Below are 15,821 nucleotides of genomic sequence, written 5' to 3' on the forward strand. Positions count from 1 at the left end.
ATTTGGCTCCATGTTTGAGTCACTGACTTCAATTTTTGCTCTGCTCTTTAGAAGCACCAGGAGGTAGTTTTTAAGTTGCATGCAGCAATGTTTTGCTCACTTTACCAACACTGATGATGGAAACATTTTGGGATTAGATTGTGGAATTCTTTGATGGAATTGCAAATAAGGATTTTGTCTGTTTGCCCAGCGTTTGAATGTACCAACCAACACAAGCAGAGATGCTAAGAGTAATGTAAAAAGAATTAACAGAGAGGCAGAATTGTGCAGCAGTGGGCCTCATACAAGAAACACTCATATAAACAGGTTTGTTCTGTAGTGGCACATTTCACAGAATTTATCTCATATTTACAAAATTTCTTTGTTATAAATGAAATGTGTGAGTCATATAAGTCATGTACAGATAGTGTGCCTTCGCCACACTGCAAAAAAACAGGTGGTTGATTCAAGAATTATGATCTGAGTAATCTGAATTTATTTTGAGTTGAAAAGTGTTATTTTAGATAAGTTGATTTCCAACAGTAAGACTTGAAGCTTCATGGTGAGAACTTCCTCTTTTTATGAATGAAAGAGGAAGTTCTCCACAAGTGGAGCAGAACAGGTTGTCTCATAGGTTTCATAAGCATGTTGCTTCCAGTACGCTAATGATGATTGATGGATTCATTCATCAAGTTGAAGCATGCAGTCTACAAGAAGTACGAGTTTAGAGAGTTTACTGAATCTGCCTTGGAACACTTGTGTGAACTAACCTCGTAGAAAAAAGTAAGAGAGACGTGGAATTTAAAAATACCAAAATGTTCTTGCATGAGGCCCAGAGACCTGTTTGTGATCAAGTTGTTCAGTGATGTGAGAGTAGACAGGAAGCCATTGTTGTGTTGGTTTGTCAGTTGTTGGTTTTAGTGCTCCACGCTAATAGTCCACCATAAACTATATTAAGTGACAGTATATATACATACTGTATACTTTATTTGATTAATTAATCAGGAGGATGTCTTAAGATCAGAGTCTTCTTTCATAAGAATCTTAACCGCTTTTGCTGTACAACCCAATGTGGAACCAACAGAAAAGAAGAAATAAAGGCACCACAAACAAATGAAGGTATTAAAATGCACCTTTTCCTGGTGGGTTTTTTCCCATAATCAAAAAAAGTAGTGGGCCATTGCTGTTATCATGACTAATATTTTTATATTAAAAATATTGTGATTCACGTGCAGTTAATTTAAAATTAATTTGAAATGATGTAAGCAGACATCCATTTTAGAAGTGGTTCATGTGAGAAACCGTACATTCATCCACCGCTCTGTGGATTTTAGCTATTATTCTCTCATTAGTCTCCAGGAAGTCTGAGCAGTGACGCAGTGAGCCAGCTGTTTGTGTATTCCTTGAAAGGAAAATGTGAATATGTGGTTTACAGTATCTCACTCCTCCTCCCACTCCCGCCCTCCCATTAGGCTCTGGTCTCATTGAGGTTGTGTGGGAATCACATTGCAACACTCCCAGCCCCCAGTAAGTGGAAGTGCTCTCAGCTCAGGACCCTCGATCTTTCCAGGAACCAGCTCGGCAAGTAGGTCCGCACACATTCCTCGTGCATTTGTGTGTGTTTACACTCTCTGCTGGAGTCAGCTGTTACTGAACAACACAGCTATTCTCCATGGAGTTCAATAAATGTGTGAAGAAACATTATGCAGTTTTAATGCACATGAAGAAAGTTGGTGGTACATTTGTTTCTATATAAACAGCTTCAGTTTAGTCTAGGGCTGGGCTTTGATAACATTTTATGGAATCTGGATGCAGTATAAAATCCACTTATTAAATTATATTTAGCTGTTAACTCAAAGGTTCAGTTTGTCATTATTTGTTCATTAGACAAAACACTGCAGTTTTAAGCTGTAGCCTGATTAATGCTGTCAAAGTGTAGCTACGACCTGAAATTGAGACGAGCAGAAGGTAGGAAATGCTGATTAAATCTGTAACTGTATACACTGACTGCACACGCTGACTGTAGCGTGACTATACACGCTGACTTCACTCAGCTTAAGTTTCACAAACCAGTCCAAATACTGGAGGTCCTGACTGAGAATTATTAAGTTAATGATCTTAAAATATCATGACACTGTGAATAGTGGTTTAACAAAAATCGACAGTGCACTGGCGATTATAAAGTGATGCACAGAGTGGAGTTTCTTTCTCCATCAATCTTTGACTGAATTGAGACACCAGCTACAGAGAGCACATTAACTACTAGACAATAGCTACACGTGTGTTCGTGTGTTTGAATTTATTATAAAAAATGTGAAAATAGAGTTTTTACTATATTTCAAATTGTGTCTTTAGAACAGAGGACGGGCCCAAATCCAGGAGGCTGGCCTTCCTTACTACATGGAACAGGAGGGACCCAGATCCAGGTAGATCTGCTTTACATACATGAAAAGAATTTAACGCAAGATTAAAAAAAAAAAACAAAAAAAAACTAGACATAAAGATGCAATCACAGTGTTCTTCCTAAGGGATAATGTGAACTTTCAACTTGTCTGGATAATAGGATATGAAGAACATACTGTTTCTGCCATTATTCAGTTCCTCCATTGGTCAGATCTTGTGATTGCAACAATTGAAATACATTCACACATTTCTCAGCGTTTCGTCCTGTCCTTGCAATAGTTCCTCAAACTATTATCTATGTGAGACATCTTTAACCTCTATGAGAGGGATCTCTCTGCTATGATATTTATCGTTGTACTATATTTTGAGTGACTGTTACAGTAGTCTTTTGATATAATGACATGCGATATTTGCCTATTTTCATTGTTCCACCTGTGGTAAAGGTAAGTTTTGAGCCTTTATTTAAAAGAGCAAATGGACGGGGCAGATCTGATTGGGAGGGAGTTGCTGTTCCACAGTCTTGGTCACCCCTGAGCTTAAGTCAGCTCACCTGAGCGACCTGGAGGTAGAATGAGGGGTTAGGACGTCTGCGATATAGGGACCAGCCCATTTAGCGCTTTATAATCAAACAAGAGAGCCTTAAAATCAATTCTACCATTATGGCAGTCAGTGGAGAGAGGCCAGGATAGGGGTGATATGGTCCCTCTTCCGAGTACCTGTCACTGGCTGCAGTGTTCTGGACCAGTTGTAGGCAGGACAGGGAGTACTCACTAATCCCAGTATACAGGGAGTTGCAGTATTCTTCTCAGTGGGAGGATAAAAAGGCAAGGATAACTTTCTTTGATCTTTGAAAGAGAGAAGCAGCTTGATTTTGGCAGTAGTGCAAAGCAGAAAAAAACTGCCTTTTACTACTGCAATAGCTTGCTTGTCAACCTTGAAGGCAGAATCAAATATCAGACTAAGATTTTTGACATGTGTTTTGACAGGCTCCCAATGTTGTTGGGAATCACTTCAGTCAGGAGGGCAAACAAGACATCTTAAGACTTGTCTTCATTTGGGAAAGAAGGAAGTTTTGTGCCATCCAACATTTTCTGTCCTGAGGGCAGTTTAATCAGGCTGACTCGACTGGACTTGTCATTTGGCTTCAAGAGCTATAACATAACAGTGGAAGGAAATGTATTTTTTAATGATTTTCCTGAGAGGAAGCAAGTATGTAGAGAAAAGAATGGGCCCTACGATGCAACCTTGTGAGACCTCACAGGAGAGACTAATTGGGGGACAGGAAAAATTGTTGACATAAGAGATTCTGTATTTGAGGTAGGATGTCAACTAGTTCACAGGTGGTTTCATCAACACCAAACCCATACTAGAGATGGCCTATTAAAATGTCATGATCCACCATATCAAACGCTGTGCTGATGTCAAGAACATTTAGGATGGCACAGTCATCTCGGTGGATGGGGAGCTGTTGATAATAGAGAGGATGCTGGACCTGCTACGTCATCCAAAACATCCCTTGGGTGGGCAGTGGGTACATGTCAAGGGGGCAGCTTGCAGGTGTCATGGTTGAAACAGTCTTTGTAAGGGAGGATAGAGTGATGGGTTGGAAACAGTCCAGTTTAGATGAACAGACCAGAGAGACAGCTATGTTGGGTGGGAGGAGAAATGCTTACTCTAATGAGCTCAACTTGGCTGATGAAAAATCTTAAAAATTCTTTACTCTTAGCAGAGGACAAGATTGGCTTTCAAAACTTCAAAGGAAATTTGAAGCTTATCAGGCTTCTATATTCGTTTGGATTTTCTGCACTCTCTCCTTGGGGCTCTAGTGGTGTCATTCAGCCAATGCAGACCTGAAGACTTAGGCTATTTAAGGGGAGCAACAGTGTCCAGAATACAAGAGCAGATGGTGTTATATAAGGAAGTGAGTTCCTCAGTGCTGAGGTAAGGAGGAGAAGCCTCAATAGGCAGATACTGGGATCTTCAGCGAACTTAGTGGCAGTTGATGAGTTAATGTAGGAAGCACAACATAAAGGACAGTGAGATTTAATGGGATAGAAAGGCAGATATACATGGAATATAACAGCACTGTGATCTGACAGACAAGCATCAGTTAATGCCATATTGCAGATCGGAAAACCAGACGATAAGACTAGGTCGAGTGTATGGCTTAGTGTGACTGTGCTTGGTGGTAAGCAGAGCAAGATTAAAATTACTTAATCAGATACATAAAATCACTTAAAAGAGGCTAATCAGGACAACAAACATACAGTATATGTTAAAGTCACCAAGAATCAGAACTCAATAAAAGCTGGGCAAAGTGTCTGGAGGAAGGTCTTTTTTGGTGGAGGATACACAAGAGCAATTAAGAGGTGACTGACCAGGCCTACTTTAATTAACCACAGCTTGAAGCTGTGGAAATAATCAGAAAACACTAAGCAGCAATTAAAATGATTCTTAGACACCACAGCTACAGCCACACCATGTCCGGAGGGCTTTGGCATGCTAAAAAAATGAGTCATCCAGACAGAGTTCGAGTGGAGCGAGCTCACCAGTGTTAAGCCAGATTTCTGTCAACAGTAAGAAATCTAGTCCATGAGCCATGAAAAAATCATTTGGGATAAAAGTCTTATTGAATAAATATCTCACGTTAATCAGAGCCACTCTGATTGGGAAAGCAGTGTAATCTGACAACGACTCCCACACCAGAGGGCAGAGGTTCTGGAAGGCTACACCACAGATAGCCTGGCAGGGAGCCCACGGTCAGACATCCAGGTCAGTGTCTGATCTTGGACGATCGTAGACATTAGTGGTTTGCACATCATGCAGAGAGACAAGCAGTCATGACAAACAGGAGCACCAATAGGAGATGACAAGCAGCCAAACATAACGGCACAGCCATCTTCTCAAATAACCTTATATCCGAAAGGTCAAAGGTCAACTTCACTGTGACATCATGATGTTCCCCAGAAACTCTTTTTAGGCCACGATTCAGCTCCATAACTCAGGAACAGAAGGGCAGATTGTGATCATATCTCACATTTGGTCAGATACTTGGTGACTCTAATCTTCGGTGTCCACCTTGAAACTGTGCTGATTGTTTAGATCTTCTGTGTTGCTGGGTTGAAGATGTGTGTGAAGCATCCACGTTTTACAGTTTGTAGCTTCTTTGCAGCAACATCCATATTTGAAGCGTTGTAGTCCTCCACAAGCTCATTGGTTCTGCTGATGTTGAGCTTCAGGCGATTGTTGTTGCACCATGTGATGAAGCTGTCTGTCAGTCCTCTGTAACAATAGTCTCTGAGTGAAGACAGCATGTTCTCACTGGAAATTATTCACTGGTCATACATCTCAATATACTTCCATACAAACTGCTTCTAACCCTCCACATAAACTGAACCATGTGTGACCCCATACCTCAAACTAACTTTTTGATACTCGGAGCTTGTTGGGAGTAAACATGACTCATAGGCTTTAAATCAGTTCAAAATAAGTCCCTTAAATTGCTCAGCGTCCTGTGAGCTATCTACTCTCACACTCCATGTTAGTGGAGTTGTTACAGTATTGGAAGCTCTGTCACTTACATACAAAAATGTCTGCACTACCAAATTTCATTTTCACTCCACTGAACTAGTAATATATTTTGATTATTGCTGAATTCACTAAACAGTCCCAAGATCCTGCTGGGACTGGTTAATTTTCTATAAACCCAGCTTTGATCCCATCCATCTCTGATATCATGTAAATGATGCAGCTTGATTAAATACACAGTTATTATGTAACAGTGTGTTTTATTTGTATTAGTGTTAGAGAGTGCATTCCACCAAGAATCCACTTCTGTGGAAAACGCTGCTTACTTCTTTGGAAAGGTTTGGTCAAACGCAAGCCCATAACTTGGGTTGTGGTTGCAGGGCAGCTGTGGGTATAGCAGTTGTCCACTTATCAGGAGGTCGATGGTTTGAACCCTGGCTCCTTGGGCCACCAGTGTGTGTGCATGTGTGAGTGTGAGCGGGTGATGAGCTTGCGATGTAAAGCACTTTGAGTATTTGTTAAGCCTAGAAATGTGCTATATAAATACAATCTATTTAGCATAACCCAGTTTCTCTATTAGCTACATTCTAATAAACTGTGTTTAATGACTTGCTGTGTGTGTTTAAGCTGTGTGCTGTTTATGTTGAACCTCTGCATGGCTCTGTCTTGACAGTGTGTCCCATAGAGTTTCCCATGATTCTGCGGGATTCACTGGAAGTGCTTTTCTTGAATGACAACCAGCTGGAGTGTGTTCCCCAATCAGTGTGTGGTCTGCACAGCCTCACTGAGCTCTACCTCTCCAAGTGAGTCATTCTGTCTGTCTGCCAACCTTCACCTGCACGCTGTCTCTCTCAGCCGTCCCTCTGTCATGCTGATGATAGTCATGTAAAGTCTGTCAGGTCATATAGTAATCTCCAGGTATGTGGTTTCCACCTCTTCTTTCATTGACAAATGACGACTGAGAGGTGCAGCGCAGACACTCCGCAGTTATAGAGCCTGAGTTTTCTGCAGGGGGCACTCTTGTCTCTGTCAATGCTCAAGATAAAAATGTAAAACAACAGTTTCTGAATGCTGCAGCATTTCTCCATACACTTTAGCAGACACTGGGGACCATATTCACCAACGTTCTGCAGATACTGTTAACTTATAGTAAATTCAGTAATTCCTAGCGGACAGCCTCACAGATAGCAGCAGCAGCACCTACTCCATAAGAACCTGAGATTCAGTTTTTCCTTTTTTAGCCTTCATGAAGTATATTGTGAAATTGTCACTTATGTTGCCAGTATGCTGTATATATGCAGAATTTTCATCATTTGCATGTCGATCCAAAATCCTGTATTCCATATGTTCAGTTTTGCAATTGGATGGATGAACCTGATATAAAATCGAACACATGACACATGAACCTCAGCTCAAAACAATAAGCATGTCATCAGTCAAAAGTCATGAAATCAGTTCGGAAGGTCAGCAGCTGGTCAAATTTACCCATTACATTGGCTAATTAATTGTTGGGTTTTTGTTTTGTTTTGTTTTTTTTGTTTTTTTGTCGTTTTTTTGACACTGGACTTCCAGATATCATGTCACCATGAAAGGTCAAATGTTGAAAGTCAGTTGCACTTTTGAAAAGAACAAATAGTAAATGAGTAATGATCTTCTGGGTTAGCCATCCAAAGCAGTCCAGTCCCTGGGAACCACTGCTTGGTATGAGGCCAGTCCTCCTGCTACAGCTGTTTGCAGCTGTTTTGTATAAGCAGCAAATGGCTCCGCTCTCACTCATCACCCAACAAGATTGAATTGTTTGGGAAGTCATGGATCCACAGTGTCCTGTTGCTGCCAGAAACGACTTTCGCAACATATCCATTTGACTGTTTGTTTAAATGGGTTTAAGGGAGCCCGGTGAGCTTTTTGGATTTAAGTCCAATAGTTCCATTTAGGAATAAGGAATGATTAAACTTATTAATTAATTATTCAGAACTGACAGCTTTATTTTAATGGTAGGTAGCTTGAATGTCCTGTCTTTAATGTGAATCGTTGACTCATGTCTCACCTGCTTTGGGAACAGTAATCCTGGCATCCGGGAGCTTCCAGCTGAGCTCGGTCAACTCTCCAACCTGTGGCAGCTGGACATTGAAGACCTGAACATTACTAATGTCCCCCAGGAAGTAAGGAAAGAAGGTACTGTCTAAATGTCTTTAAAGACACCCTCAGCTAACTTTTCAAAAGGAAAGGACCTCTTAATGGCCAGTTTGATCAGGAGGAATGATTACACCAAGCAAAACATGTTTCACTGTTCCTGTTTTTGGTTTTAAGATGGATTAGAAAAATTGTAAACCTGTACTTTAAAGAAAATGGTTGACAGTCTAAATTTGGTTTTATTTTAGTAGCTCACATCATTGTTCATCATCAGCTGTCATTGAACTGAACTCAAGTTAATAGCTGAGATCTGGGAACATGGTGATATCCCTAAAAAGCAGTCCAACGTAAAGTCAGAAACAGACTATTTAACCACTTTGTTTGGAGATCAAACTGAACGTGAGCACACCTCAAATGTGGCTAATCATCCCTCATTGCACAGGAAAATCTCTGTGCTCAATTACTAAGATGAAGCAGGCAGTGGGCCTGTAAACTCTTCTTCATGGACTGTATTTCGTATAATATCTTAATCTTCAAATTAACAAATAATTAATTTTTACTCCTTCACATAAACATAAAGGAGTGAAAATTAAATATTTGTGGAAATTGAACTTCAGTGCAGTACTTGAGTAAATGTACTCGGTTGATTGGAGTGGTGGCAGCTGTCTGTAGATTCTTGGTAATGTAATTTCCAACACCCTGAAAATCTTCACCTGTTCACTCAGGTCCTGTGTCTGTCCTGGCTTTCCTCCGGGCACACCTTCGAAAGGCAGAGCCTTTTAAACTGCTGAAGATGCTTGTGATTGGTCCACCGAGGCAGGGCAAGACGGCCCTTCTGGAGGTTCTGCAGACCGGCAGGGCGTCCCCCTTCAGCCCAACAGAATGCAGCATCTCCACCTCCACGTGGGAGCTGGACAAACCCAACGGAGGCAAAAACAGCGTGAGGAAAACACAGACAGCACAACATGTATACTGTAGACTGAATGCACACACACACACACACACACACACACACACACACTCAAACACACTCTCACACTTCAAGGTCTAGACTTCAGACTCTAAAATTGGTTTTTGAAAACATAAACCAGTGAAAAATGAACTGTACTGAATCTGTCTGTGAGGGTTGTGCTTTTTTTGGCCTTTTGCATTGTTTTAATGGTGCAGCTGAAGAGAGACAGGAAAGGCGGGAGAGAGACAGGAGATGACATGTAGCACAGGGCTCTGGGCTGGAACTGACCCCGGTGCAGTAAGGACACAGCATTAATACATGGAGCGCCTGGACCTTCCTGCTTTTGAAACCAGTTTAAAATTCAGTAATTATAGTCCCACGTCATAGGACTGCTTCTTCTTTTTTGAAGCTTTTAGAGAGCTTTTTGCTTTCCTAATCCACATGGCTTTAGCCATGTTTCCACCAAACAGTTCAGGTCAGTTCATTTCATTACACGTTAGAAAGGTTATTCTCATGTGTCCATTGTCAAAAGCTGTGGACGGTACCAATAGACCGCTCTGTTGAGCTACTGAGCACACTGATCCAGGACTTAAAGGTGGAGGTAGAAAGTGCAGTCCGTTGATTGGTCAGAGGGAGTCAGAACCACAAGAGTTGTCTCATTGCGCTCTGATCAAGGATTTCACAGCTCTCCTGTTTTGTTTTTGTTTTGTTTTTCCAGCAGTCTTTTGTCTGTAGCCTCTCAAACAAAGCTTGTCTTCTTGTTGTAATAAACAGTCACATATCAAGAAGACAACGCGAAGCTTTCGCTGACCTCCATTGTGTTCGTGTTGTGATAATAGTGGAGCTCAGTGTGTCCTGTGTGCAAAGAGAGTATGTGGGTGAGCAAGTGAGAGAGTCAGAGCAGCAGAAAAGTGACAGTAAACACAGAGCAGAGGAAGAGGTCAGCAGGAAGTTGTCAGTCTGGCAGTGAATGTGCGGTGTGTCAGTTACTGTGATAAATGCTTCAGTTTCTCAAGATAAAGAAAAGTTTCATCATTTGTTTCCCAACTGCTGGAAAAGCTTGAACTAACTTTGTGTCAAGCATTAGGAATTAACACATTAACGAACATGGTGAACATACCTAGCTTGCCAGTAAAAGGACATTCAGTGTTTTGTTAGCAGTGGTGTTGAAAAACAATGGTCACACCATTTAGTATGTAAACCAACGATGCTGACATTTGCAGGTACGTTTTTAAAGCTGTTCCATATCTAACCCACAAACTCACATTAGCGGTGCGCGTTTCCGCAGCAGATGTTTGTCTGATAGCTTGTTCAGCAAAATGAGGTGCAGGACTGGAAGTGTGTTCATGCTAAAGCTGATGTGGGTTGCAGTCATCGTGCTGTACTGTGGCTGCTGTCTGAGCGTCACTGCTCACTCCAAATGCAGTTTAAAAAGTGATTTGATTGACTGTATGCACAGACGTTATCATCTATGTATGTATGTATGTATGTATGTGTGTGTGTGTGTGTGTGTGTGTGTGTGTGTGTGTGTGTGTGTGTACTGTCACTTACTTAAAGCTGGAGAACTTATGTTCAGTTCATTTGGGGCGTGTCAAATTCACTCACACTGCAAACCTACACATATTGCAGCAGTACATGAGGATCTATGTACGCCCCTGAGCTGCTTTTCCTACCCCAGTGTAGCCATCAACAATTGAGTGGAGTTGAATAGAATTTCATTTGTATCATTGAAAATGTGCTTTTAAAAATCCCTCAGCAACACCTTTCCAGAAACAATGTCCCACACTGTCAACTGTCTTGTAGGCATTACTTTTTCATTGCTAAGCTATAGTGAGGTCAGTGGATATTTCATGACTTTTTCATATTTTCAAAATACTCAATCACCTCACACTGTTTTTTTTAATTCCTGACTCATCATATGTTCACTTTCCAGCCCATTGTTTGAAACTCTCCCATCTTGCTACACACAGAAGGACTCTGTGGCGTTCAATGTGTGGGACATCGGTGGTCAAGCCAGCATGTCCACAGTGAACCAGTGCTTCTTCACGGACAAGGCATTGTACGTGGTGATCTGGAACCTGGCTTTGGGAGAGGAGGCTGTGGCCAACCTGCAGACATGGCTGCTCAACATCGAGGTGAAACTAAACTCACACACACACATACTTGTACAGGCCCGCTGAGCACCTGCTTGCAGATGCACTTCAGTGTAAGTGGGTCAGAAAGTGAAGGGTGGGGCTGTGAGAAGCAGAGAGTTGTTGCTGAACAAAGAGGTGGTGTTTGTGTTTCCAGCAGGAGGGAGGAGTGATCTGAGTGGAAGGAAAATCATTTGGTTATGAGACCACATAAACCAACCGCAGTCCAATGGATGTCATTTAGTGGAAGTATGATGACGTGGAAGACATTGAAACTGGTTGCATCACTTCACTGAACTGGGTCATTGAAGTCTAATTACTAACTGTGACATTTAATGCCTCTCCTTTGCTTCCTACTGATTTGTGTGGTTAGTTTACAGCATTAACTATGCCTGGCTTTGTTTTTAGAGCCTGACAGCAGGGAAATTTTCCTCTGTTTTTCCCATGAGTGTTGTAATTGCCAGTGATTGCATGATTAATTGCTTGTATGCTCAGAGAGAGACAGCCAATCAGACGCAAAGATGTAGTTATTCTGCAAAAGCCTGTATGACATTTTGTGTGAAATATGAAAAATGAACTATGAAAGAGAAATAAGAACCACATTGACAAGTGCTGACAAATGTACTTGATGCATGGAGAAGATTATGTATTGTGAAGTAAATTCTAGCTGTGATTCAGCTGCACATTGCTGAATGATACGTAGGGAATCCTGTTTCAATTAGTATTGTTGTTTATGATGTACACAATCAATTAAAATGTTAGTTCTTGTGTGTTGTGTCTTATAGGCACGAGCACCCAACTCTGCAGTGGTGGTTGTGGGAACACATTTAGATCTCATCGACACAAAGTTTCGCACTGAGAGACTGGCCACGCTGAGAGCTTACATTCTGGCTCTTTGCCGATCCCCATCAGGGGCCCGAGCCACCGGCTACCCTGACGTCACCTGGAAACACCTGTGGTAAGCACACGTTCTGCACCTTCTTGTTCATATTGATAAGAAGAAGCTGCACATGCTCAGTATCAGACTTACTGAAAACCTCTTTGTACAGTGGATTCAAGTGTGTGTATGTGTTTGTGTGTCTTGATACTCAGTGAAGTGTCCTGTAAGACCCTGGAGGGTCTGGATGGGCTGAAGAAGCTCATCTACCAGGTGGCTCTCTCCATGAAAGACAGCAGCAGCTCAGCCTTTGGCAGTAAACTTCTGGGCAGACTGGTGAGTGAGACAGTGCAGCTGGTGATGCTCTGCACTGTTTGTCTGTGTAGAAAAAGCTTCACAGTTTGAACCAGCGGAGAGAAATGCTTATGGAGTACAGGCCGGAGTGCATGCAGTGCATCTTCAAAAATGTTACTGTCGAATGGATACAGATTCACGAAACATGAACAGAATGTGAAATATTGTATGCAGAATGATGCAGTGTTTGAGTGTGCTGAATTATAATGGATGAGTGAGCTCTAAATCCCCATTAGTTAGCGGTAGACTCTATAGCAGAACCTCTGACCCATGTTTTTAATCTTACCCTTTCCAACTATGAAATTTCTAACATATGGACATCTGCCTATGTTCTGCCTGTGGTGAGAGGTTGGGACCCTCAGTTGTTAATGACTACAGGCAGATCTCTAAATGATGTGTTTTAGCTTAAGTCCTTGAAACTATAGCACAATAGTAGCTGCTATTAAAGTTGTGAAATATATATATCTATACAGTATGTGTAAAATAAAAACTAACAGAGAAAGACGTGGAACTGCAATGAAGGACTAAATCTCAGCTCAATCAGTGGACTGAAAGGTGCTTTACTGGAATGTTTCATCTCCCTCTCCACCTCTGCATGTTATAACATCAGTTCAAACGTCACAGTCGGCAGTAAATATCAAAAAACAACACAATCACACCCAGTGATGGCATATTAATGTTGTTGCTGTGAGATGTGGTTGAAAGGCAAACACCAATCTACTGAAGGACTTTTCCAGTAGTTTCTAAGGTTACTTCCTGAAGCTGTTCGGTCAAAAGACTTCGTTAGTCAAGAGCTTAAAATCTTTCTGTTATTGTAAAGCACTGACAGATTTTTACCGTTGACTCCCCATCAGATCCCCAGGAGCTATCTGACACTTCAGGAAGCAGTGAAATCAGAGAAGCAGAGGCGAGATGCTGAGGGAGAGGTCCAGTACCTAACTGATGTCCAGTTGGACTGCATTGTTGAAAAGAACCCAGGAAGTGACATCAGAGATTATGAGGACCTGCAGACTGGTACTGCAACTTGTTCAACAAACACCTGGAATGTGAAAATCATTAGTTTGACCTGTCAAGCTACATAGAATGACTTCCTTGTACAAAAGTGTATTTATAGTATTTATTTGAGAGAGCTTGTAACTGACGGCCAGGGACTACACCAGGTGCATCATCACCATGGGGTACAGAGGGGTCACCTGCCCTCTGTGTTTGTAATTGACCAGTAATTACTTATTATGTATAATATAATAGTATGATACAAGGAGCCAGGCCAACCTGCTGATGCTGATGTGGCAGAATATTCCCCTCATTTCCCAGATTGATGTCTGACTGGAGGCTATGCCCTTCACCTTACACCATTCATAAAGGAACATCATGCTTTTATGGCTCTCCTCTTTTGCAACCACATCCAGCCATCAGCTTCTTGATCGAGACGGGGACCCTGCTGCACTTCCCTGACACCAGCCATGGCCTGTGCACCCTCTACTTCCTGTGTCCTGTATGGCTGTCAGAATGCCTGGAGAGGATCATGCACCTCAAGTCCTCTCGCTCTCTAGCCAGGAATGGAGTGATCCGAGCAGAGGACCTCAGAGTGAGCTAACATTGCAGAAAAACGTTTGGGTTTTGTGAGTTGCTTCCTGTGTTCATGATGATACTGACTTCCTGTGGTGATGTCTGTGATGGTGTCTGTTGTGCAGATGCTACTGGTAGGCACAGGATTCACCCAGCAGACAGAGGAACAGTATTTCCAGTTTCTTGCCAAGTTTGAGATTGCTCTCCCTGTAGCCAACAACAGGTAACTGATTTTCTGTACATTCTTGCATTTTTATTGCACCTGTGTTATTATGCGCTCTCCACAAACATACACATTACAATCCTTTTAGAAGGTCAAGGACAGCAGAGGTCTTAGGATCCTTTTTGCTTTCTTGCCGCTCACTGCATAGCTAGTTCCACTGGTTTTGCACCATTTAGTTCATTTCATCAAAACACACAGCACTGGAAACCACACAGCTTCCTCTCATCCACCGAGTGAACAGCCAGAATCACAACAGCAGCCATCCCAAACACCAAGAATCCTGCCACTAGCAACAACTATCCCTGAAGTTTCTCCACGTTCTAAATGTGTTCTGTCTTTTGTCCTGTCCTCTTGCTGTAGCTATCTGCTGCCCCACCTTCTTCCCCACAAGCCAGCCATGGACATCCATGGCTTCCGCCAGCAGACCAACAACACCCTGCAGCGCCTTATAAAGATGAGCTTTGTTCCTGCCGGATTTTGGGAGCGCTTCATCGCCAGGATGCTCATCAGCCTCACAGAGATGGATCTGCAGGTACTGAAAACTGCAGATTCTCATCATTCATGTATTGTACTCCTACACATTCAGCTTTTTCCATTCATGACCTGATGTGTCCTATTTGTGCAGTCATTTGAGCCCAAAAGGAACACCAGGAGCCAGCGCAGCAGGAACTCTGTCATCTACAGCTTTACTGGAACCCAGCAGAGGAACCGTTGCAGCACCTTTAGAGTCCGACGTAGCCAGACCATCTACTGGAAGGAGGGACTGCTGGTCACTTTTGATGGAGGTTACCTCAGGTCAGAGCTCGGCCGAGAAGAATGTGGGTCGTGATTAAATGAGACATGCTTAAGTGAGGAAATGTTGAAGATGAGAAATTGAAGGGGCGGAGCTTCAGTTTGATCCAGAGCCTCAGAAAGGAGCCAGTTCTCAACTGGGATAAGTAGACCTGAGTCAAAAGCCTGTGGAGATAAACAGCTTGTTGGAGTTAGTATTGAGTCAGCTTCAATGGAGCTTACATGTTCACAAGAAGTGGGGAGGTTCATAAATTCACAGTTCAACATGGGCATGACAGGGCATTTCTAACAAATGTTGTCTTTCTGAGAGGAAAGGAACAAGCAGTCCTTGTTCGAAACATGTACCAAAGATGATATGGTGTGTCTTTTTAATTCCAAGTGTTCAGTGTTGTTTTTTTAATATAGGCAGAGAATCATTTATTATTAATTATAACGTACAAAATGAGAACATTCTGTAACACAGTGACAATAAAATGTCTCTAGTGTTAAGAAAATCTAAGATAAATGGAACTAATAAAAGGGAAGAGAAAGTGAATGTTGAACTGCCTCAAAGTACTGGTCCCTTGCTGCTCTTGCTGCTCCACACCAGCTGCTGTGTACATAAGGTGCTGAAAGCAAATGAAACTTCCAGTGAAATGACCGACGAGTGTTCGTGTCTCTGCAGTGTGGAGTCATCAGATGTCAACTGGAAGAGGAAGAAGAGTGGAGGCATAAAGATCATCTGCCACTCAGAGATGAGAGATTTCTCTGCCATGGCCTTCATCACGGATCACGTCAACGCTCTGATCGAGCAGTGGTTCCCTGGTCAGTGCTCTGCTCTCTGTACTGTATATGTGGATCAGTAACCCAGCCGTTGAGAGCTGACTTTCAGCACTCAAC

General features: G+C 42.2%; 1 protein-coding gene across 2 annotated transcripts in view; it reads left to right on the plus strand.

Annotated features, from left to right (window-relative positions):
- Positions 1-15,821, plus strand: part of lrrk1 (leucine-rich repeat kinase 1) — a 68,712-nt gene that overhangs the window by 26,848 nt on the left and 26,043 nt on the right. For both annotated transcript variants that reach the window (XM_076730704.1, XM_076730793.1), the window contains 14 exons: positions 1,452-1,564; positions 2,335-2,405; positions 6,584-6,713; positions 7,973-8,085; positions 8,769-8,983; positions 10,966-11,130; positions 11,913-12,085; positions 12,220-12,340; positions 13,213-13,372; positions 13,768-13,946; positions 14,053-14,150; positions 14,511-14,682; positions 14,776-14,945; positions 15,607-15,746. In XM_076730704.1, coding sequence (XP_076586819.1) covers positions 1,452-1,564; positions 2,335-2,405; positions 6,584-6,713; positions 7,973-8,085; positions 8,769-8,983; positions 10,966-11,130; positions 11,913-12,085; positions 12,220-12,340; positions 13,213-13,372; positions 13,768-13,946; positions 14,053-14,150; positions 14,511-14,682; positions 14,776-14,945; positions 15,607-15,746 — 2,020 coding nt within the window. The remainder of the gene's footprint in view (positions 1-1,451; positions 1,565-2,334; positions 2,406-6,583; positions 6,714-7,972; positions 8,086-8,768; positions 8,984-10,965; positions 11,131-11,912; positions 12,086-12,219; positions 12,341-13,212; positions 13,373-13,767; positions 13,947-14,052; positions 14,151-14,510; positions 14,683-14,775; positions 14,946-15,606; positions 15,747-15,821) is intronic.

This window comes from Chaetodon auriga, chromosome 1 (genome assembly GCF_051107435.1).
Source record: "Chaetodon auriga isolate fChaAug3 chromosome 1, fChaAug3.hap1, whole genome shotgun sequence".
Lineage (NCBI taxonomy): Eukaryota > Metazoa > Chordata > Actinopteri > Chaetodontiformes > Chaetodontidae > Chaetodon > Chaetodon auriga.